At 35.9% G+C, this 24,634-nt stretch overlaps 2 protein-coding genes across 2 annotated transcripts in view; both read right to left on the bottom strand.

Annotated features, from left to right (window-relative positions):
• Positions 1-24,519, bottom strand: part of LOC140167936 (uncharacterized) — a 44,364-nt gene extending 19,845 nt beyond the window's left edge. Inside the window, exons 1-3 of the mRNA XM_072191231.1 lie at positions 24,413-24,519; positions 21,939-22,240; positions 17,417-17,544 (exon numbers count right to left, since the gene is read on the bottom strand). Of these exons, the coding sequence (XP_072047332.1) occupies positions 17,417-17,544; positions 21,939-22,223 (413 nt within the window). The 5' untranslated portion in view covers positions 22,224-22,240; positions 24,413-24,519. The remainder of the gene's footprint in view (positions 1-17,416; positions 17,545-21,938; positions 22,241-24,412) is intronic.
• Positions 10,072-16,688, bottom strand: LOC140167935 (putative nuclease HARBI1). The gene is given in 4 exon segments (XM_072191230.1): positions 10,072-12,008; positions 12,841-13,081; positions 16,103-16,448; positions 16,450-16,688. Coding segments are annotated over 4 exon segments (1,077 nt in total). The 5' UTR covers positions 16,639-16,688; the 3' UTR covers positions 10,072-11,707.
• Positions 24,520-24,634: the final 115 nt, after the last annotated feature.

Here is a 24,634-nt window from a genome sequence, read left to right as displayed (position 1 = left end):
GTGATGTCAAAAACTTTTGGATACCCCCTCGTAAAAATAGTTTTTACAGGAAACCCACAGAGCTGTAATACATTAAGTTCTATGAGGAAACCTAATTAATTTTGGATCCCTAGTTTACGGGTTACCCATTCTCTAATGCTTTAAAAAATAAAATGTGTCACTTATACAATTTAAAAAATCAAGTAATTTTGATTATTTGAAATTCCCAATATATACAAAATTTATAACAAATTCTTAAAATTTGATATTTTTGATATATTAAAGTCCTGTTTTTGGAAAACAATTCCATATTTTCAATACAAAACTTCCAAATCTTCAATTTATTGGCAGCTTTCATCCCAGCTACATACACTTTAATAGTAAATATCATTAGATTTATAACTTTTACCTCGAGGACTGTTAAAATATCAAAATGTCAATTTTTAATCATTTATCATAAAATGTGTATTATATCGCGAATTTCAAAAATAAATAAATTATTTGATATCATCATAGACTGGTTCTATTTTAGAACAATTGCATTCCTAGCGGCAAGTTTGCATAAAACTTGGCCACAAGCATATTTTTGTTAATTTGTTAGGCTGAACTCAAGATTCAGTTCTCAAGTTCCTATCAAAATGGCAAAAACCAAACATGTCAACAGTTTTCTTTTGATTTTTGACCAGTAGAGTTCGTGAGATCATTTCGTAATTATATATGCATGAATTATGTAAAGTTTTCAGATATAAAAAAGAACTACACAATTGAGGCATATGGTTTATGGATAGTACCGTTAAGCTACAAAATCATTGCGTTTGGCAAATTTCACTTTGCTTAATTTATTAGAAAGTTAATTAGGGCCATAATTATGGAAATGAACCAAATACAGCCATTGTTTTTTTGCATTTTATGTCTCCTACTCATGTACCAAGTTCCAGTACCACACCTTTCCTAATTGTATCTGAAAACTTTAATTTGCATAATTCATGCATGTATAATTAGAAAATTACCTGGCAACACAGAATGTCAAAAATAAAGAAAATTAAACAACTAGTTGTTGCCAACTTTTTGGTTTCGCACCGTATTAACAGGTCATATTTTGGTAACCATATATGTAACCGTAGTGGTCAGTGACAACACGAAATGTGTGCTGAGGCTTGTGGATCTAGGTGTTGTGCTTGTGAGTAGCGGCAGCGCACTATAAATCACTGCACTCTTAAAATTTTCAATCTCGTTACAAGAGAGGATGGACTTTCACATACATTCAAATTTAAAAAAAATTTTCTCAAAAATTATAGCGCATTGGTGACAAGTAAGATATGTATATTTTAGGGGCAAGGACTGAAAATTTTATTTCAGCACAGACAACAGTTGTGGAGTTACAGTCAAAAATGAGGGAAAACCAATGTTTGATCAATAAATCAATAACTACTTGCCTGGAGTCGATGAAATTCCAGTGTAGTAATTGGATTCCTTGCTCCTATAATATACATAACTTTTGATACCAGTGTTTTATTAGTTTTTGAGAAAAATGCAAAAATAGTCACAAATATATCAAGGGGTGTAGTACCACCTTAATGGTCATACATCTCCTTTGTAGAGTGAATATAATTTGTGGGTATCAAAACTCAATTTGTAAAAAAATCCTGAGCATAATACAATCAATGCTTCTGTCCCATTTGAGATTGTCCTGCATCACCAGTTGTGTTTAAAAACAATGAGGTCAGCTAGAGGCACAGAATTAGAGAAAGAGAACCTGGACTGGACCGCCATCTTGATACAGGCTTGGAGCAAAAATTGGGGGTAGGCAGTTTCCATCACAATGCACTCGAGGCATTCGTTGTCATGCAAGCGCAAAGACCCGAATACCCACCAATTTCCTCCCCATAGCTGACGGTGCGATTGTACGTGGCAGTATAGGCAGCCTCTAATTCTGTTGCTAATGTTACAATCCAGTTGATGTCAGACACATATTATGTTAGCTTGTCATTACCTTCATCTTCAGCAATGGGGGAGCATGTTTCAAATGCAGTCGCCCATTCATGCATACTCCATTCAATTTGTAGCGATTTGGACACGTGTCGAGGGTTCAACGCAACAACATCTAACTGTAAATTTGGCAAAAATGAGATTTTGGTATGAAAATTTATTCAGCATCATCATCCATTTACCATGCTAAATATTTATACTTGAAATACCAGGCTGCTGAAAGTTTCATGGCATTTGCATTGACTCTACATGGAGTCTTTTTCAAAAAACTGTGGTGTTAAGTAAGATACTCTTACCCTGAGCCCTTGATGTGTTAAAGGCTACTATTATATACTACATAGTGAACACACAATAAAATAAGTGGGAAAATAGTTCTTTGCATTGTATTTTATTGTTTGATGATTCTGTCCATATTAAATTTAAACATACAATGATATTGCACTTCAGCTGATCCTGGGAGTAGATCGGATGGGCTTAATCTGGGGAACGTACACCAACACCTGAAAGAAAAAAAAGCTGAAATATTTTTTATTCATATGATTTGATCCAGTCAGGGACCTCTCCGTAACAAGCTAAGCTTGGCTTCCAACATCAAGGCGGGTACCTTCAGCCAAGTTTCTTCTTTATCCAGGAAGAACTGCACATGTGACTACAAAAATTTTGTCAACACCTATGCCTATAGCATAGCTAATTATAACATGCTTTACAAGATTAATCTCTTTAGCAAACCAAATTAACTATAGCCAATCACTAAATTTACAGTATAATTCCGAAACCAGGCATGAGAATGATCATCAACAAAAACAACCTAATAAAAAGCCTGAATTCAGGTTTAAACCTGAAAATTCATATGCCTGGAAATCACTATGCATAGCATGATCAGACAAGGTTAATGAACTTCCCATATTTTTCAAATGTCTTTTTTGATTGGCTTCATGATTCTAAGATTCGGCTGCATTAAGTACATAAATGGATTGTATAGCAGGTTAATAAGTTGACAAAATTGCTGTGACTGGAACACCACATGTACATAAGAAGACTGGAAAGTTTCATGTTTTGAATGCCAAACATTTTGGTCCTTTACTGTTTAAAAAGCTTTGTTTTTCTTCCTAGTTCAAAATATTCACTGCCCAGGATTCACTGATCCCATACAGCTTAACAATGAGCGGTATCAGTTGTATGACTTGCAAAAGCATGGCCATAGGTGTGCGAATCACCTCAAAATATCAATTCAGAAAACCTTGAAAATCTACCTTCTGAATGTAAAGGCATCCTTTTTGGGGAAAATCATTGAAATTAGTCCTTTTTGAGATGAAGTTCACAAAGGACCACTTTTTAGCTCCTCGTACCCCAATAATAATTAATTTAGGTAAGGGCTGACAACTTGTGGTATAGATATTTGTATGACATTTTCTAACATGAAACTTTGAATAAATAAAAAACAAAAATGTGTAAACAATGAACACGATTAATAAACAATGTAATTTAACAACTTGGAGTCTAATCCAGTAATTTAAAACTAATTATATATGATATTAAATCGATTAGAAAACAATAATGGAACAAAACAAAAGATCGATGACGTCCTATAAACGTAACTACTTTCGTTTCTCAGTCGACCCCCTCCCTCCCGGCCAGAAACGTAATGATAAAATATTGACAATTTTGACATAATAATAGTAATGACATTCTTCAGACCGATGTTTTTTTACAAACGTAATCAAGTATTTTTACCCCCCTCCCGTCTAAACGCAACTTGTTTCGTTTATAAGACGTCATCAATGTTTTGGTTTGTTCCCTTAGGCTTATTTAAATTCATAAATATGGAATTAATGTGACACAAAAGTTAAGTATGCAGCGTGTGAGGCCAGTCAGGCCACCATATACTAGCACAGTACAAAGTTAATCGGTTATTGCGTTGAAGCTGCAGAGTGGATTAATGAAAATGTAAGCAAAATATGCAAATGAGCTGAGAGCTCATTAACATACATAAATATGTAAATACAAAACTATACAGCACATGAGGACACAATATCATATCAACGTATCTAGTTTGATATAATATTGGATGGCTGAGCATGATACCATAACATATCGGATGCGTCATAAAAATATCGGACGAGCCAACGATATTTGTATGACGAATCCGATATGTTATGGTATCATGCGAAATAAGCCATCCAATAATGATGATAATAATGATGATCGGTTATTGCATTGAGCTGCACAGTGGATTAATGAATTTGTTTCTGCCTGGAGACAGCCAAGAAACAAATAATAATATGAATGCAGTATTTAACAGTATTTTTTCGAAAGTGGAAATTGCGGAAAGAAACTAAGCACATGACATATTGGCAAAAAACTCAATTGCGATAAAAACAAAAAAATACTATCAAACTAATGTTAGTGATTTAGCACATTTAGAAAACAACATAACAATAAACATACATGTAAACCCTCATTACCATGATTACATTGTACAGCAGAGCTGTGGATTTGGACATTTTTTAGAGCGACTGTCCACCGCTACAATACAGATGCTGAACTGAAGTATTGAGCACGTGTAAATTATCAGTAGATGCATGAGAATTTCCACACATGGTACAATTGTGGATTTTAAGATGTGAAATTGTGGAGCCATTTTGGATTAGACCCATGGTCACCAAATGAGATCACAAAAGGTCATACTATTACCGTAATAGTTTTGTAGTCAAATAGTCAAAGTCAAAGGTCATTCAGTAACCATATTATGTGGTATTGATCCCAGGTTGAAAAAAAAACAACAACCTAAAACATAATATTTTACCGAAAACAAAAATGTGAAACTTCTCATGCTTCTACTAACAAGTGCATGCTTTGGGAGCTTATCACTACATGTAGCATCTGTACTTCAATACAATTTGGACATTTTGTATAGCGACTGTCCACCGCATTTAACAAGAAATAATAAATTCTTCTATACCGTAGTGGATATTTGGCATACATGTAGTTACTGGCTACAACTGCTACACAAAATATAATCACATTGTAAGGCCATCTTAATCTAACCCTAACCCAACATTTTTGGCCAGTTGCATCAAATGGAATGCTTAAAGTGCAGTACATGTAGTTTACATTGTGCACTTTAGAGTTTCAGCCAGGTTAGGGTTAATGTCTCAAAGAAACCACATGCATTAGCATTATTCCCGCTACGTAAATCTCGATTTTCCCAAAAACATCCACCAAAAAAAAAAAAAAATACACTGCTTGACCTATGGATAACCTTGAAATGACATTCCACACATTTGGCTTTAAAGATTGCCTGTACACACCAAGTATCATGCCCATAAGAGTTTTTAGTGATTTTCCCTCAAATGACCCCTGGGTGACCTTGGATGTCCCCAAAATGACCTTCCAAACATTTGATTCTAAATGTTAAATGTACCCACCAAGTTTCATGACCATACAAGTTTTCAGTAATTTGACCTCTGATGACCCCTAGGTGACCTCTGATGACCCCAAAATGACCTTCCAAACATTTGACTCTAAAGGGGGCGCAACACTAAATCACTACGCATTTTATGTAAGAACGAAAATCGGCTAATATAGTCCATAGTGAGTATGAGATTGTAGCGACCATATTTCCCGACATGTTCACTTTAAATCACTCAATATCAGCTCATATGAATTCGACAAGTGTCTTCAATGATAACATGCAGAAAAACCGGACATTTTATCTCAAAAGCAATTCTCTGTGGCGGATGAAGACAACTTCCGATTTTGAAATGTGAGTGGTGAATTTAGTATATTTTTATGCCATATTTTTTGCACCGCGAAATAGTGAAAAAAAGTCAACGGTCATCGATATATGCCGACAAAAGTTTTGGAATCTACAGAAACAGAGCTTTAATTTGATACCAAATTTATTTTGCCAAGTATTGCAGGGACGCCAGGAATGGCGCTCGAAGTAGGCCAAAATCACACGTTATCCTATGGGACGCTTATTTAGTGTTGCGCCCCCTAAATGTTGACTGCACCCACCAAGTTTCATGACATAAAAGTTTTCAGTAATTTGACCTCTGATGACCCCTAGGTGACCTCTGATGACCACAAAATGACCTTCCAAACATTTGACTCTAAATGTTGACTGCACTAACCAAGTTTCATGACATAAAAGTTTTCAGTAATTTGACCTCTGATGACCCCTAGGTGACCTCTGATGACCCCAAAATGACCTTCCAAACATTTGACTCTAAATGTTGACTGCACCCACCAAGTTTCATGACATAAAAGTTTTCAGTAATTTGACCTCTGATGACCCCTAGGTGACCTCTGATGACCACAAAATGACCTACCAAACATTTGACTCTAAATGTTGACTGCACCCACCAAGTTTCATGACATAAAAGTTTTCAGTAATTTGACCTCTGATGACCCCTAGGTGACATCTGATGACCCCAAAATGACCTTCCAAACATTTGACTCTAAATGTTGACTGCACCCACCAAGTTTCATGACATAAAAGTTTTCAGTAATTTGACCTCTGATGACCCCTAGGTGACCTCTGATGACCCCAAAATGACCTTCCAAACATTTGACTCTAAATGTTGACTGCACCCACCAAGTTTCATGACATAAAAGTTTTCAGTAATTTGACCTCTGATGACCCCTAGGTGACCTCTGATGACCCCAAAATGACCTTCCAAACATTTGACTCTAAATGTTGACTGCACCCACCAAGTTTCATGACATAAAAGTTTTCAGTAATTTGACCTCTGATGACCCCTAGGTGACCTCTGATGACCCCAAAATGACCTTCCAAACATTTGACTCTAAATGTTGACTGCACCCACCAAGTTTCATGACATACAAGTTTTCAGTAATTTGACCTCAGATGACCCCTAGCTGACCTCTGATGACCCCAAAATGAACTTCCAAACAGTGACTCCAAATGTTGACTGTACCCAAAGTGTCATGCCCATACAAGTATTTGGCAATTTGACCTCAGATGACCCCTGAGTGACCCGGTCACACTTGCCCCGTCACTGTTCAAAATTGAAGCTAAGCATGGCAAAACATAAAAAAAAACCTAAAAACAAAATCGCATTCCACATTACATTTACAGCTTCAGAAAGGCTTTGAGACAAACTATTTCATTAAGATGGCCTACACACATGTAATCTATACTGTGCCAATAAAGTATCATTACACTTGGAAAAATAATCACAATTTCCAAACTGAACAATATTGGGGTAAATTTTTTTTAATACATGTAGATGCACTACCTTATCTTCCACATTATGACACCACTTTGAATCCAATGTGACTTAAAAAGCAAAGTTACAAGCATTTGATTAGACAAAGGTCCAGTTTTAAAAGTGACAAGCTGGCCTATTCAAAACTCCACAGACTAGTCATCTGGTTTGAGAGTGGTGAATAGCAGATTTATGCGTTTGGCTTTAATTTAAAACAAAAGGAACAAAAGAAAACTGAAACAAAAGAACTAAAAAATAAAATGTTGTGAAGTTATGAAAAGTACAGAGAAGTAAAAACTTAGATTAAAACAGCTTTAAATAATGCTTCATTGACGAAACTGTGTTTGTCTCTTTGTTGCGGCTTGTTTGAATCTTTTTTGCGCCTTCTATAGGCCAGTTTGTCACTTTTAAAACTGGACCATCGTCTATTCAATTGCTTGTAACTTTACTTCTTGAGGTCACATTGGATTAAATGTGGTATCATAATGTGCATGATTAGATAGTGCATCTAATGAAAAAAACAACTTACCCCAATATTGTTTAGTTTTGACATTATGATTATTTTTCCAAGTGTGAGGATACTTTATTGGCGCAGTATACTTTCCCTAAGTTGTTTAAAGATACAAAGTTATGGTCTCTAGAAATTCAAAAATATACATCACATGCCTAATAAAATATTTACTGTATGAAATGTGGTTAAACAGAGAAAAGGGAAAGCGAACAGTTCTAAAAAAAATGTATGATTCCTGCAGGTGTACAAAAAATCAAGATGGGAAATTCATTGTGTGTGCTGTACAAGAATACTGGATTGGATGATATGGATTTGGGAATGGCCTTGCAGGACAGAAGGTTTTGGCATGAGTTTGAGGATTCCACTCATTTAAAGCAAATAAGCAAGCAAGCAATGTATGAATAGGTTTTTGAAAAATATTTATGATAAAAGTATTTTAAATTTGGATTTCAATACCAGATTGATCAATCCTATTTAAATTAACATTGATTATCAGGCCCACATCTGCTGAAATTCGTTTTGCATTTCTTTCTAAAGGAATAAAAAAACATGAAATGCAGTAAATCAAAATTGCTCCCAAAGATGAAATACACACACTGCAGGAAACAAACAAACTAATATATAAGTTATAAATTCATCCTCATTTTAACCCAGACTGTCAGTTACAGTGTATAAAGTACCTCAGTCTCACCTACTCAGTACAAGTAGAAGTATAAGTTAGCCACTTGTTTTGTCCAACAAGTTATGTAGAAGTTCAGCAAATATCGCAAAATGTTTTGTCCCACTATAGCTAGACGAAATGTTTATTTCAACAAGTAGAAGTCACCCTCTGAAAATGCCAAATATAACAGTCTTCAACCAAGATGTGACAGTACATTGCACATGCATACATGTAGCCAAGCAGGAAATTTGGTAAAATTTAAAGCTCTTTAGAACATTTACAATAAGAATGGAAGGTAAGGCGAAAAGAAGATAAAACCCTGTTCTATGGGCCGGACCGACCCAGATTGTAAACAAATTGGGAAAAAAATTTCCCAATACAAAATGAATGCTGACCCAAATTTCAATCATGTGATATACGAAAACAGCTGCTTTTTAATTTTTAAAACTAGATCAAAATATCTAGGACCGTTTTTCATTTTTTTAATTTCGACCAATTTCACCAAAAATATTTGAAATTTGGGCCCAAATTTCTCAAAGCTGGTCGAAATTCAAAAAAATGAAAAAACGGGTCCTAGATATTTTGATCTAGTTTTTAAAAATAAATTTAAAAAATTTTTGGCCCAAGAATTTTTTTGTTATGATGCACGAAAAAGAAGTGGGCCAAAAACCGTTATTTTTGGGATTTTGGGCCAAAAGTGCCATTTTGGCCCAAATTTGACCTCACAGATGAACTTATCAAGTCTTTGCCATTCTAAATATGTATAACTTTTATATACTTTGGACCAACAATTTAGAAGTTATGAGGCCCGAAAGTTTCCATATTTCCAAGGTTCAGACCAACCTTAACTTGTGTAGTGGATCAAAATGCTCCCTATTTTGGACAACCAGCTACACAAATTTCAGCTTGTATTATTTACAATGTAAACATATGCTAATATTATAAGAACATCGCATAAATAAGGTTTTCGCTAAAAATGGCTACACACATTTTTCAAAGTAAATCGAACCCTGCTATCAAATTAAGCAATACAAATCAAGTCTCAAGCTAAAAAAAAAAATTTCATCTTGTATATTTTCCTAAGCACACATATCCCACCCACATACAGAAGGAACACGTCACCATCTCATATCCCCTATGCTAAAGTCAGGGGGATAAAAACATGGTGTACCATATTCATTCTAATTAGCACCCGGACATTTTAATTCAATAATTTTCTGAGGCTAGAAGAGCCTATGGGTCATGACTAAAATTATGAATGGCAGTTAGAAATATGATTTATGCCCAAGTCAAAATCATGGAATAATAAATGTCTATATCTACATGTAGAAAGTAGGGCCTACATGAAGGTGCACAAGTGTGTGATTAGAAAGAATGTCACTTAAAATAGGGCACTTAAGTAGGGCATGGGTGCTAATTAGATTGAATACCAGTACGATAAAATATTGAACTCTTCATAAATTTTAACTTCAGAAAATGTATACTTTTCACAGGGTACATGTTTTGTACATCATACCTCAAGCGCTCACTTTTTGGATGAAAATACTGAGATTTTGTGTCACAAAAATAATCTGAATTTAGGCTCAGAATTTCAGCGAGAATCCTGTGAATTAATTCTCGCAAAGATTCTCGTAAACAGATTTGTGTGAATCAAGTTGATTCTATAAACATTTTTAGTTTACAAAATTCTGACCCTGTGAATTTTGTTCAGATTAAAAAATAACAAGAATGTTTCATTCCTACTTGACTTGATATCAAATTTAAGGCAATTTTGCAAGCTTTTGAATGTTGATGCTCAGATTGTGGTATAAACTGAAAACAGCGAGAAACTGATCAGGGTCCTGAAACAAGTGAAATTGCGTAAATCTGAACTACAAAATAGCCCGAATCCAGACAAAATCCTGAATACTCTCATCCATGTTGTAGGACCGAAAATTAACAATTAAATTAAGCTGACTGTAAACTAATACTAACCCTAATTTCATGTTTAAAAATTACATGATGGAATAACCCAAAATAAGATTATCACACATAGCATCAACACCCCAACTCGACCCTCCAACTAAACACAAAAGTTGGCAACCATTAAAGTTACCAAAATCTTTCAAAGACCAAGGACAAAATTTGGCCAAAAACAAATCCTTTTTGGTGGTTTTCAATGACTGGAATTTCAAACACCCCTTTTCAATTACACTAAATACCGACATAAAATTAAGTATTCTCAAGTACCCATTATAATCACATTTTGCGGACAGTGCACATTAATTACCCCCTATTTTGCTGACTTCACAGACAATGCAAATTAAATACACTCTAGTTTGCAAATTTTGCGGTCTTCGCTACTGGTAAAAAAATTATCCCTTTTCCGCACTAATTGGTAACTCTCGTGGTTACCACCTTTTGTGTTGGGTTGAGGGGGGGGGGGGAAACAACTAACCAAATATTTCAAAGACAAACCTATTTTTATACTCAAATTACATCTCACATTGATCTGAATTCTGTGTACAAATGGGGCTGTGTAACAATATTGTGCCTTGGGAAAGGTAAAATTAGAGATGTCACAAGTTTGTACTGTAACAGAAAGACTGAAAAGCATATTTAAATTTGGATTAAAATAAATAAAATGACCTTAAAAAACACATTGTAAGACCTCTGAACAATTTATGTTAATTACTTGCCCTCTCATTAAGGTGAGTACTACATTGTAGGCCTACAGTGCATCCCTACATGTACACCCCTTGATAAATTGGTGACTATTTTCTCAAAAATTAATAACACATTTGGTAACAAAAAGTTATGTACATCATAGGGGCAAGGAATCTAGTTGCTACAGAGTAATTTCAGTGACTCAAGACAAGCGCTACATTATTTATGATAAGAAAAGAGGTATCGCTAGAATACACTTCATTTCTTAACATAATGAACCACTTGTCTTGAATCACTGAAATATCAGTGAAGTAACTGGATTCCTTGCCCCTATCATATATATATGCATAACTTTGGTTACCAGTGTGTAGTTATTTTTTGAGACAAATGCAAAGTTAGTCACAAAATTTATCAGGTGTAGCACCACCTTAATTTTTATATATTATGTTTCTCAATTTTACCCTCCCCAGAGCACATGATTGTATTACAGCCACAATTATACAGGTAAGAAGTAAACAGAAACTTAGACCTTATATTATGTTAGCTAAACATATTTACATACTTCTTAATACAAAAATTGAAACTTGTTAGTTCGTTAATTCCAGACACAGCTATTTACAGTTCCGTAACATAAAAGTTCTTTCCTGACACAGAGCTAAGTTTATAGTTCTGTAACATATTTACAGTTTAACTAAAAACATTGCGAACAAGTTCATTCCTGACTGCAATTCCAAGTAATTCATCTGCATCAGGGGCTTCAAGATCGCCGGCATCATCAGGGTTTGGTGGTTGGTTGTCATCATCATCGTCTTGAGCCTCCTGTACGTAGTCATCCTTGCTGATGTTGAATAGGACGCAGCACGCAACTATCATATCGCAGGCAGTCTCAGGTGATTTTACTTTAGGGCCGCTACTACCTAAGCAGGCGAACTTGTTCTTCAACTGGCCATTTAGCTGCTCGATTAGAACCCTGGTTCTTTTATGGGCTCTGAAACACAAGAGGGAAAACACAAAGGAAAGGGAAGGGCGAAGAAAGAAAGGAAGATAGAGGGGGAGAGTAAAAGAGACAAAATTATAATTAATGATCCCATATGGCCTTCGACATTTCCAAGGACTTATAGGCAGCCAGCCATGTAGGCAGTGTTTTACATACCCAAAATTGTAAAATACACACCCAGTGTTTGCCCACATGGCAGATACTTTGTACCTTTGTATCTAAATTTACACACCCAGTTTTTTTTGAATTTACACACCGAAACCTTCAAACCCTGCCTAAGACTGATTAAAACCTAAAACAGCTATACCTACCCAAAAGACGTCTACACATATGTATGTCTAAAGCAAATAACAAGAGCAACAGTCTGTCTTTGGCTCCGGCCTCCGGGTGGGGGCGGGATGGAAGAGGGGCAGCAACCAGCACGGAATCTGCATTTCGTTCCTCATAACTTTTGCCCCATGTGAAATGTTACGATTTACCATATTGTGATAATGCAAAACACAAATGTTTTTAAAATCAAAGCATTGGATGAGGTATAATGAATGAAGCCCTAAATGAAGCCCTACATGTACATGTAGATACCGAGGTACATCAAACACCCATCGTCCCTCCTGGCAACAAATTTTTGGTACCGATAGGCCTACCTAGTCTTAAATTATGCCACTCGTTAAGCTAATTAACATACACAAAATAAGCTTAACATTTAGTATTTTGCCCTCCATGTCTGACACAAACATGGAGGTGTCAGCACTGCACTGTTATATCATTTAGGCATTCATCTATACATGTACCGTACATCATAAAATGAAATAGATTAGCCTACCTGTTGTATTCTTCCTCTGCTTCAGTGCTTGGATGTTGAATAGGAGTCATCAGCCATGGTTTTAAAGCGTAGCCGGAATCTCCCAGAAGAAGTCCCTGCAGGCGTCCGTTGTCATAAGCGTGGCCCAGACGACTTGCCTGCAAAATACGACTGTCATGCGTGCTGCCTGGCCATCGTGCCACTACATTAAGGATCCTGTACTTGGCGTCGCAGACAAGCTGAACGTTGATACTATATTTACCTATAGATATTCATGAAAATTAAAAAAGAAATACTGTAAATGCATGGAGGTAATACAAATTGTACAAGTGTCAGGCATGGGACTACGCATTTGGTCATGTGTCATATGGTGGGGCACATTTGCGTTACAAGCACTGATTTTGATCATCTGTCCTCCTTTTCACTTAAATTGTTACATGTCTAAAACTATACATCTCACACCAACAAAAGTATACATTTTGGAAAGCTTATGTTCCAAGGAATCCAACTATGCAAAAATGAAGTTGGTATACAGGGTGCGTAAGAAAATATATAGGGTGATATCATGAAAAAAATTAATTTTACTAGTACATTCATAATTTATTGCATTTGCTACTGATATACATGTAGAATATGGTACCAGGATCAAATGTAATCTAATTTTGTGGCAGGCAACACTTTTGGTATTTTTCACGAATTAATCAAATTGGCATTCCAAATTGAGAAACATATTTGAAAATTAGAATAATCAGGCTGTATAATGAGCCCAAATTTGACGCAATTGGACCAAGAATAGCCCTGTGACAACAAGTTAAAATCAGAAAGAGGAGAGAAAAATGTAACGTCACCAGGTATTTTTGGGGTCCCACCATAAGACACATGACCATTTATGAAAAAGTCTGGAAAAGATGGAAAAGCACCTACTGAGAGTCAATTTTGTTTAAAAAGTAGGTCAAGGTTGCACAATTAAGTCATTATGATCACACTGATTGGGAACACATCCTGAGCATATCAGCTAATTTCAAGATGGTCAAGGCCTGCTGGATTGACATGGATTGGGACATAAAATAAACTAACTGCATACATGTAAACATGATTTCATAAACGAGAATGCAATTGCAACTAATTTTTAGGTACCCAATATAAAAAAATGACCTTATGCAAGTTGTACAGCAACATGAATAGGCCTACATACATGTACATGTACTTCCAGTAACTGTAACTCGTCGCACCTAGATGGTCCGTAGATGTCATTATGTTTATCATAAAGACTGAAGTCTTGCTGGCAGGACTAACATACATGTACATGTACATGTAGGCCTACTACGTATGAAGGCTGTCGATTTCCGTTTAAACGGTATTTAAAATTCAGGCTGTTTAAATGTAGAAAAAAAACCAAAAAAACAAACAAAAAAACTTGCAATTGAACTTGTAAAGCGCCAAACATACACAGATCAATCATATATGCAAACAAATGAAAAATACATACGGTACATGATATCAATCCAAAATATACACAATTACAAAATTTTTTAAAAATTCAATGTGTCCCTGTCTCTCCTGGGTACAAGCTGAAATTTGTGTAGCAGATTGTCCAAAATGGGGAGCATTTTGCTCCACTACACAAGTTAAATCATACCCTGTTTACGTGATGGTCACCATATATTACGATTTTGAAAATTCGGGAGGGGCGAAATACATGTACCCGCCGTATTCATTCCAATAAGCGCCCATGCCCCAATAAGCGCCCACCCAAGGTATATTCAATTTGCTAAAAGGGTTAGGGTACCATTAATGTTGAAGTGACAGCTAGAGGTTGATATAGTGAAATAGCTGGAGGACTACACATCCGGTGTAAACTTGCAATACATTTACTACATCAGTAAAGCCACTAGAACGTCTCAGGACCCTTTTATAACATACATAAATTCATCTCTAATAATCGCCCCTCACAAAAAAAAAATAAGCGCCCACCCAAAATCACTTTGTTAAGCGCCCTTGGCGCTTATTGGAATGAATACGGTACTACATGTATGCACTACTATTCTATTCAAATCACCATCTGACATCATTTTAATTAGGGTATATGAATTCATATAATTTAAGACATCAAGAAATGACCTTTAACCTCATACCAAATTTTCCACTGGACTTGCTACCTAGCCTAGGCATTGATGCCACTACAAATTTGCATATCATGATATTTAATATTCTGTCGGTCGCACATCCGGGCATGAACCGGTTGACAATAGTCAATAGCACTGGAGTGAAAACAACATTCGCATTCACTGAACTCTGGAATTTATCACAAGCTATCACACTATTGTGCCAGGTTCGACTCTCTGCAAATAAAAATATGCGATAAGTTGCTTTCACTCCAATACATGAATGGATGTGATGTGGCCCCGACCGAGAGAATAATTATAGTTACACATTTGATGCAAAATATGTCGCTATCTTTTTTCAGTGGGTTCAGAAAATAATAAGAATATTTATTTTATTTCATCGGAAGTAGATCGAGTAAGCTTAGGGGATGATTTTCATTTGAAATTCATGTCCGTCCACTCGGACGCAAGGCATTGAGGCAGCCATCAGCTTGTTGAACATTGCGTCCAACAATATAGAAAATCACGTCCTGGATGCACGGAGGCGGCTTTTCATTAAAAAATGCTACATTGTACATGTACACACATTTTTTCAAAGTAAATCGAACCCTGAATCTAACCATCCATGCTGGTGCATGATGATGTTGATGCTTGGATGATAATGATGATCATGGGCATGATGGGTGTCTGGCATGCCTGATCTAAAAAAATGATGAAAGCTTTTATTTTGTAGCTCATGAGCTAGCTTATTCAATTTAACCATTACAAGTCATGATTTTTGTTTGTTTGTTATATGTTCGGATTTTGATAACCCTGGATACCCCAAGAAAGCCTCTATTGAAGCTTATTTCCATTGGGGTCCATTTGAACACCGGGCGGGTTGGGAACAGTCAGGGGTTAACACCCTACTCTTTTCGAAACTGGCTGCGAAATACATGTACAGGTATGTCTCTCTGCACACGGGACCGACGGCTTAACGTCCCCTCCGAAGGACGGAGTACTTTCATGATTCATTTACCCAATTCTAAATGAACCATGGGGAGAGCGGAAGTCTGAATTTAATCTACAGATGTTGCCAATTAATTTCAGACTTTTTTTTCCAAGTCAATATCCCAGCAAATTGCCACCACTTTATACTTTAAAACATGTATTATAATTTATATACATTTGTAGCCTACCTTTCCTGTTGATGTACACATATTCATCGGGTCCAAGCGTAACACCATGTAGTCTGGCGTGGGTACAATCAATAGCGCCTACCACACGAGGAAATCCCCTTGGTCTAACAGCCATGAAATCCCTCTGTTTCTGTCGCACTTCTTCCGCTGTCCGGGGAAACTTGATGTAATCATCTTGTAACCGGCACAGGAGTGGAGTCACGCTGCTCACGGCGCGTTGAGCGGTGGGAATGCTTACACCGTGAGGCTCAGCTCCAGATTCATCCAGGTAAGATCCTTTTCCGTAAAAGCGAAGTGCTATGAAGACTTGAAGGCTTGGTGGTAAAGCGTGATTCCGTTCCGTGAGGATGTTGCAGTTCGTCAGACAAGAGGTCGATGATGTTGATACATGCCAACCGTGTGAAGCGATATTTCTTGTACATGTCGTGATCATTCCATTTATCCAGTGGATGCGACCTATCTCTAAATACTCTCTCCCGTCGAAGAGCTCGTTGATTTATTACCATATGCAGCTGATTTGCCAAAAACATCGCCATAATTGATCAAATTTAAGCCAAACTCAACAGTATATTCGGGAGCGATCATCTATTTCCCGCCGTATGACCGGATGTGACCTATGACACTTGAGAAGAATTCTCGATGTCATGTAGGTGAATTGTCTATTTATACTCTCTCGCTTCGTTTCGTTCAGAATTTGCAGCTGAATACCCAAAAACATCGCCATAATTGACCATTAAATCTGAGTTAAATTAAATTAAACAGCTAACTTGTCATTGTTTTGTTTACCAATTTTCGGCAAAATTTGACCTCTGACTTAAGATGAATCCCCACAAGTTAAGAGGCCCCTGACCCCCTCTTAAGTTTAGAGGCAACTTAAGAAGGATATTCATCTTAAGTTGTTTTATAATATAGAAGATAAGATTAATCTTAAAGTTAAGAGGAGTTCAAGACTTAAGATGAATTAATTCATCTTAAGTCTGACTTAAGATGATCTTAAAGTTTTATGAAATAGGACCCTGGTCTTTATGCATATTCTTTGATAATCAATGGTGCGATGCAGCATTACAGCGTACATGTACGTCTAGCGCTGGGCAATTGTATTCACCAATCGCTCGGTATTTAATCCTGTTTCATCACTACTTCTATGTTGAATAAAAGTAATATTTGAAGTACTGAAATCAGCATGAAGACTTTGTAGTCCCTCTTTAAACATGCACCAAGCATATCAGGCCAACATGATGCATACCAAGAGAAAATGGACTGTTGCCTCCCTTGGCAATGGAACACTGATACACATACATGCATATTACTTACTTAATGACATCTTTCTGAGTGGTGTCAAATATTTCAAAATCTTCAAACTTGTCTTGGTTATCAAACATGGTCTTCATCCATTTGTAGGTTGCATTCCCTTTAGATAGACTATCAACAACAAATGTACCCTGAAATTAATAAAGTAGTTAAATAAATAATTGGTATTTATAGCACCTTTTCAATTTGTTCAAATCGCTTTACAATTATTCTGATGCCACTAGGATATATCGCACTATGGAATGAAGCTAAGGTGATGTAAGTATGCAGCGGAATGTTTTTCATTTTGCCAATATTTCTTAGTTTGTTTACTATGAAGCGGCAAAAATATCTTTCATAAAGCTGCAACTAGTTATAGAATCAAAGTGAAATGAATAGTGAATACAACTCACTTGAGTGATATTCATTGACTTAAGGGGGTACTACACCCCTGGCCAATTTTTTGCCTATTTTTGCATTTTTCTCAAAAATTCTAGCGCATTGGTGACAAGTAAGATATGTATATTATAGGGGCAAGGACTACAACTACTGCACTGGAAATTTTATTTCAACACAGACAACAGTTGTGGAGTTACAGTCAAAAATGAGGGAAAACCAATATTTGATCAATAAATCAATAACTACCTGCCGTGATTTGCTGAATTTTCAATGTAGTAGTTGTAGTCCTTGCCCCTATAATATACATATCTTACTTGTCACCAATGCACTATAATTTTTGAGAAAAATGCAAAAATAGGCACAACATTGGCCAGAGGTGTAGAACCCCCTTAACTGCATTAAATTTGTGCAGTCAATCACCTCAAGTTAGGCCATATTTCTTATCTCAACCTCGATATTTGGAGAGTCATCATTACAACTCTGGAGATAGTAATACATTTATTATCATTTCATGCCTCTGTCTTGGGCTTCTCATGGCCTCGGTTCTATTTCAAAATAATTAGATGATCTAATTAATTAATCATAATAATTAACTTCATAGAGTATTTGTGATACGATCTGGTCCATGGGGGCCAAAGGAGGCATTTTCGAAAATTGAGTTACTGTATTTATAACATTATACTTACAATACATTGTAGGCTATCATTTACTGAAAACACTAAGGCCTAGCATACTTGGTTCTAAAGTTATGAAGTTTTTTAATGTCTATTTTCTTATGTATTTTCTTAATTTTTTACTCCATATTTTTACCATAATCTCAGTTTCAAATTTGCTGCCTTTGGCCCCATGGACCAGATCATGTCACATTTACCTGTGCTGCTAAATATGCGACCCTGTGATATGGTAATGGGAACATGAGGATGTTGAGACTCAAGTTTTGTGGTCCATAATAGTCTGCTACCTCCAGTATAATAGTAGGCATAGCACACAACACACAGTAAAACCTGCCAACCTTGCAATCATGCACAAAAACAGATTTTCACTTGATTCAAGTCAATGTTTCAACAATCATTGTGAGAAAACGAAAGTAGCTATAAACATAATCATTTCACCATTATTTAGCTTGATATGTCCTTGTTATTACCTTTAAATATTATTATTGTAATTACTCCAGAAGTATTTAAAAAAATTTTATTACCGCACCCATGTTTTCATGCACGGCACAAATGATCACTTCAATGGCCGTAATTAACCAGCCTTCACAGAGTCCACTCAGTTTTGCAAAAACCCCTCTTTTAAAATGGACTTTCCTGGTGTGTTACACTCCATATAGAGAGAAACCCTTACCATATATGGTAGCCTGTGACCTGCTCTACATGACCTTCTGTTCATCTTCTGGACAACACAAATATTTTTGGAGTTACGGTCGTTCAAATGAATTTTGTGAACTTGCCCAGAATTGCTTAATTTTTGACCGTTTTGACTAGATGAAACTATATTATAGAAGTATAAACACCATATTTGTCTGTGATCTACTCATATTTTGTGTACATTCAGTGTAACACTCCAGAAAATGCGCGAGAACTTTCAGTTCAACTTTCACTCAACTGATTGAAGACGCCAAGCCATGCGCCAGTGCATGAACAAATTCTTCATTTGACAGGCTGGCCGGCCGACGAAATAACCCATCTTGTGCATGATCGGACTTATTTTGGTAAGATATTTTGATTGTTTTATGTTCTTAAACATATTTATAACACGTGTAATAAATAACTTGAGTATCAGAGGCTTAATAATGATAGAATAAATGAGGAAACCAGCACATATTTTAAACATGCATATTTTAGGGAGTATGTAAAGTAAAGAGCACTGCGACCAACAACTTGTTGCATGGAAGAGTATGCTGGCATGTACATGTACGTGTGTATTGTGCGTATGTGGAAGTACTTTGTTGTGGCTGTTCCACTGATTGCGCTTACTCCAAAGGAAAAGAATTGCATAGAAGAGTTCCAGCTAAATACAGGGAAAACTTAAAAAATTCTAGTGCTGTATTGGCAAAATAATTGGAAGTTTTTAATGTGTATAATTTTAATATTATCCAGTTCCAATACATGTAGATAAATATATCATATGCTTCCTTAGATTTAATAGGCTTATCACTTTGTTGCTCTTTTTAGTTTTACGTTGGTTGGTCTCTTGTCTTGATTTGTCTCTGGTTTGTTCATAGTTTTTTAAGGGGAAATCTGACATAATGAGTTTGAAAAATGTGATCTTCAGTAAAATAAATTTTATTTGATCAAAAATATTTTGTTCATCACTTTGATTTATTTTTATGGAAAATTTTTCCAGGGTCAGAAATTCGCAACCAATTGAGAATTCTCCCAGTGGAATTTCGCAAGAATCCATGGATTCTCGCCGTAGAACTTTGTATGATAAATTGAAATATTTATGAGAATCCATTTAGATTCTTGCAATTTTGTTGACGAGAATCTTTGCGAGAATGAATTCTTGGATTCAAGCCGAATTTCTGAACGTGTTTTCTGTACATTGTATTTTGTAAAGGAAAAATATGTTGTTAATTGATAATGACTTCCATGAAGACCATGATATAGGCCTACATACGGTATTTATTATTTCTTTTCTTTGTGTCATTTCAGATCACTTGTATGATGACCCTGCCAAGACCAACCTTTGCACCGATGGAAATTGGAAATTATCGGACAATGAATCCATTATGGAAAGAACTTTAATGAATCCTAATTAATCAGCTTTGCATATGCAAATAATGTAATTGTTTACACAAGTATTCAATACAATCCAGAAATGAAAATGTATGAATCCATCAGCTGTCTATACAAATGTATATGATTTTGTTCACAAATTCAGCATAATCAAGAAATAAAAATGTTGAATTATTATGATTTGAAGATTTGCTGGCCTGTATACCATGTTGTGTTTTCGCATATTTAATTAGGCAATCAAGGGCTTTCTTTACTTTAAATTATTTGCATTTGCCAAATGTTTAGGAGTTTTAACATCTTGTGAATGTATTGGCATATATTTATTTATGATTGTTGACCAATTCTGAGATGATATGTAATTTTTTTACTGGTTTAGTGGCTCAACAAAGTTTTTCGCATATTTAATTAGGTGATCATTTACCATGTTATATTTTCAAACTAAAAATAAATTATTTCTTTCAAATTGACAACAATATTCATGTTGCATGTGGTGTAAAGTGTTCAGATATATTTAAACATACTATAGATATGTTGTGGATTACATTCATGTTGAAAAAGTGCCGATATATCATACTTAATTTGCATATTTGAAATTTGAATATGTAATTAGCTAATTTGCATATTTATTGAGATAATTAGCTGAATTGCACATTTTAAGATACATCTTGGCACAAGTAATCATGATACCAAGTTTCATCACTGAACTACTTGTAGAAGTCCAGATATTCAATTTACGCATATTAATTAGCTGTACTTAGTCGCTTTTTTCATGATTTTCTCATTTGCGGTTGTGATTTTTGCATAAATTGGCATATCCGAGAGTGTATTGTACAAAAATGGGATTAGTAATACACTTGATTTTATTAAATATGTATTAACCTATGAAAAGTGTCTTGTCTCTGTCATTTTCAGTCATCCTTTTTGTATAATTTCATTTTTAGGGGTGTTTGAACTTGAGAAAATCCCATTTTTGGCCAAAAATGGCTTTCGGTGGCAGGTTTATGGTCATTTTTTCCGAACTTCAAATGACAATATCTCAAGAACCGTAAGCCCGATCACGATGATTTTTTTACCATTCTTTTTCTTTTTCAGAGATCTCTTAAATGTACCTAATTTTGTAGACCTACTGTGTAATTGAATTTTGTGTGTGCTATACCTAATAATAGGAAACTCTTCCTTACAATTGGGACATATCAAATCCGTAAATATTTCTAGGTGAACTGGTGCCTGACATGAACTCTGCTTATATGGAAAACCCTGCGGTCTTGGTGGAATCGGGACTTGAGCTTTCACAAGCACTAATAATGCTGCAACCGCTGAACCCAGGATGTATAAAATGTTGGTCATCTTGAAAAAGAAATACAGATAATTTACAAGATTACAAGATGAACTTCAAGTGCATTTACCTGTGCTGCTAGGTATGCCACCCTGTGATATGGTAATGGGAACATGAGAATGTTCAGATTCAACATTTCTGATCCATAATGGTCTGCTACCTCCAGTATTGTAGGAAATGCATGTTTACAATCTGAGCATATCAAATCCACAAAAACCTCCAGGTGAATTGGAGCCTGACATGAACTCTGGTTATAGGGAAACCCTTGTGGTCTTGAAGGAATTGGGACTTGTGCTTTCACTAGTGCTAATAATGCTGTGAGTGCAGAAACTAGAACATATAAAATGGTGGCCATCTTGCAGTAAGCATTACCTGTAGTCAAGAAAAGAAGTGATTTAAAATTTATATAAAGTTTCTGTAGGGACATTTCTTTCAGGATTGATGACTATTATGTATATATTTGATTATTGATAAATTCTATAATAATATGCTTGGTAAGAAACTTCTCTGCTTTATTCTGGATTTATGACAATGTTTATCATTATTTTTGGCATAAAACAACTTGGCTTCGCCTCATTGTTTCACGATGTTGCCCGTGTTTTGACATGATAGATGTATGACAACGGCTAAAAACAATACCATGCATCAACACCTCATTCGTCTATCAATCTGTGTAGCATTGTGTGAGGCAGGTGTGATTTTAAACAGTGACCAGTGTGATAGATCTATTCAAAAAAGTGTAATATAATGTAATAATTTTTGGCAAAAAGAATAAAAAAAATTAAAATATGAACAAAATCACACATGGCTTTAAAGCCATATAACATTTGCTGAGGAGGACGCCCTCAATATTTTTATTGTTATTTTACTGTTATTTTATTATTATGATGGAATTATTAGTCGAACGCATACACAATGTTCATAACACATTACATTCTCTTGGTCAGGCTGACGTCACAAAGGGGAAATTTATAGCCTTGTAAAACCAGTGTGCGCATGTGCAGATCCCCTTTCTCGAGCCGGTTGCTATGCGCGCGCTTGTGCAAAGGGGACGAAGGGGACAATGTTCCCGGATGTCCGACCGAGTGAATACATGCCGTGCGGGACGGTGACCTACACAACAAAGGATCACTACCATAACACGACCGAAGGAGTGATACGTATTGGCGACATCGGCGCTGGTAGTAAATTCCACAATTTTCTTTGCTTTGCCTTAGTTGTTCGGCTCAAAAATAAAAGGGGGTATATCTAATAGTAAAACCTTTTACTATTTTTATAACATTTTATGGCAGAGAAATGCTAATCTATTTTGCATGAAAATGTAATAATAATTAATATGGCTTTAAGTCTTCTACTTCTACTTCGGTAATTGGCCATAAGTCTGAATGTGATACCAATGGATGCGGATGGGCATGTGCAGTGCCAGACGTGCTGGTGTGTACAATGTATTTACATAGGCTGAGTAATAGTGCTTGTAGAGAATGATGTGAGCTGGAATAATCTGGTATCTTCCTGGGTGGTAGGATCTTAAGTTTAAGCCAGTCATAGACTTTAAGCATCATTTTCCGAGGCGCGGAAGTACACCAAATTGGTGTCGGGTGACCTTTGACGTTCTTTTGTGGTGAGTGACATGGTCTTTCAATTCACGCCGAGTGTCCTTGACAGGCTTGACTATGCTTCAGTGGTCATGAAAGAATTCAAAAGATAACCTCTGCCCCAATAATCCCAAGCTATTGTCTGAAACTGCACCTCGGAAGATGTATGGTAAGAACTCAGTCCTCAAATGATAGTCATATAACGACCAAAAGATAAGTGACTGACTATCATTGAGGACTGAGTTCCGCAGTCTAAGTTTAAGCATGTTTATTGATCATGTTAAGCCAGTTCCAATAATTGAAACTCCCCGCTCCGACAGGGAGTTCCAACAGGTGCTGTGTATGTGTTTGTATGTGTTTAATGTGCATTCACATACACACTTAGCCGTCGCCGTCGGTACGAAGAAATCGTTGCTCCAAAAATGATTGCAAATTACACATTTGTAATCATTTTTCACCACAAAATATGATATGAAAAAACAGGTGAGCAATGTATGAATATGGAGAGGTGAAACAGGTTGTTAATTATTGTCAATATTAATATTTTGCGACATTTATAATGGAAATAATTAACACTGTAGACACCCTAGCTATGGCACCTTCTACAACTTGAGAACAAGTCCTCAAACGTTCGAAATTTGTAGTAGGCCTACCTTTTTTGACCCTACTAGAACACGGACCCGGACTCGGACACGGACGTGGGCTTACAGTTTTTATTTAAACTCCCGACTGTTTCCCGACATTCGCATTACATGATTAATATAAATAAACATCATGACACAGCAAATTTGAAAATTGAAATCCTTTCACTCGTTAGACTAGAGTGCATGAGTGAGAGTCGAGTCGCAGATTAAGCTCGCGCTCAGTCAGCTCATAGTCAATCAGAGAAAAGTTAAAACAATTTAACACTTGGCTTCAATTCTTTCACATTCACCTACAGAAAACCTACCTTTCTTTTAAACGTTGCTAATGCTGTTTGTCAGATTTGTTGGATGAATATGAACATGATATGAACTACACGAAACAAAAATGTCTGGAAAATGGGGAAAATCATGTGATTGTGAAATCATGTGATTAAGGTTTTGGACGAATCCATTTCTGATGGACCACTTGAAGATCTAAACGAATCATCAGATATTCTAAAGAAGTTAAATTCATTTGAATGGTATTA

The sequence above is a fragment of the Amphiura filiformis genome, chromosome 13, assembly GCF_039555335.1.
Source record: "Amphiura filiformis chromosome 13, Afil_fr2py, whole genome shotgun sequence".
NCBI classification, from domain to species: domain Eukaryota; kingdom Metazoa; phylum Echinodermata; class Ophiuroidea; order Amphilepidida; family Amphiuridae; genus Amphiura; species Amphiura filiformis.
Note: the sequence above shows the minus strand (reverse complement) of the source record. Positions and strands in the feature narration are given on the sequence as shown.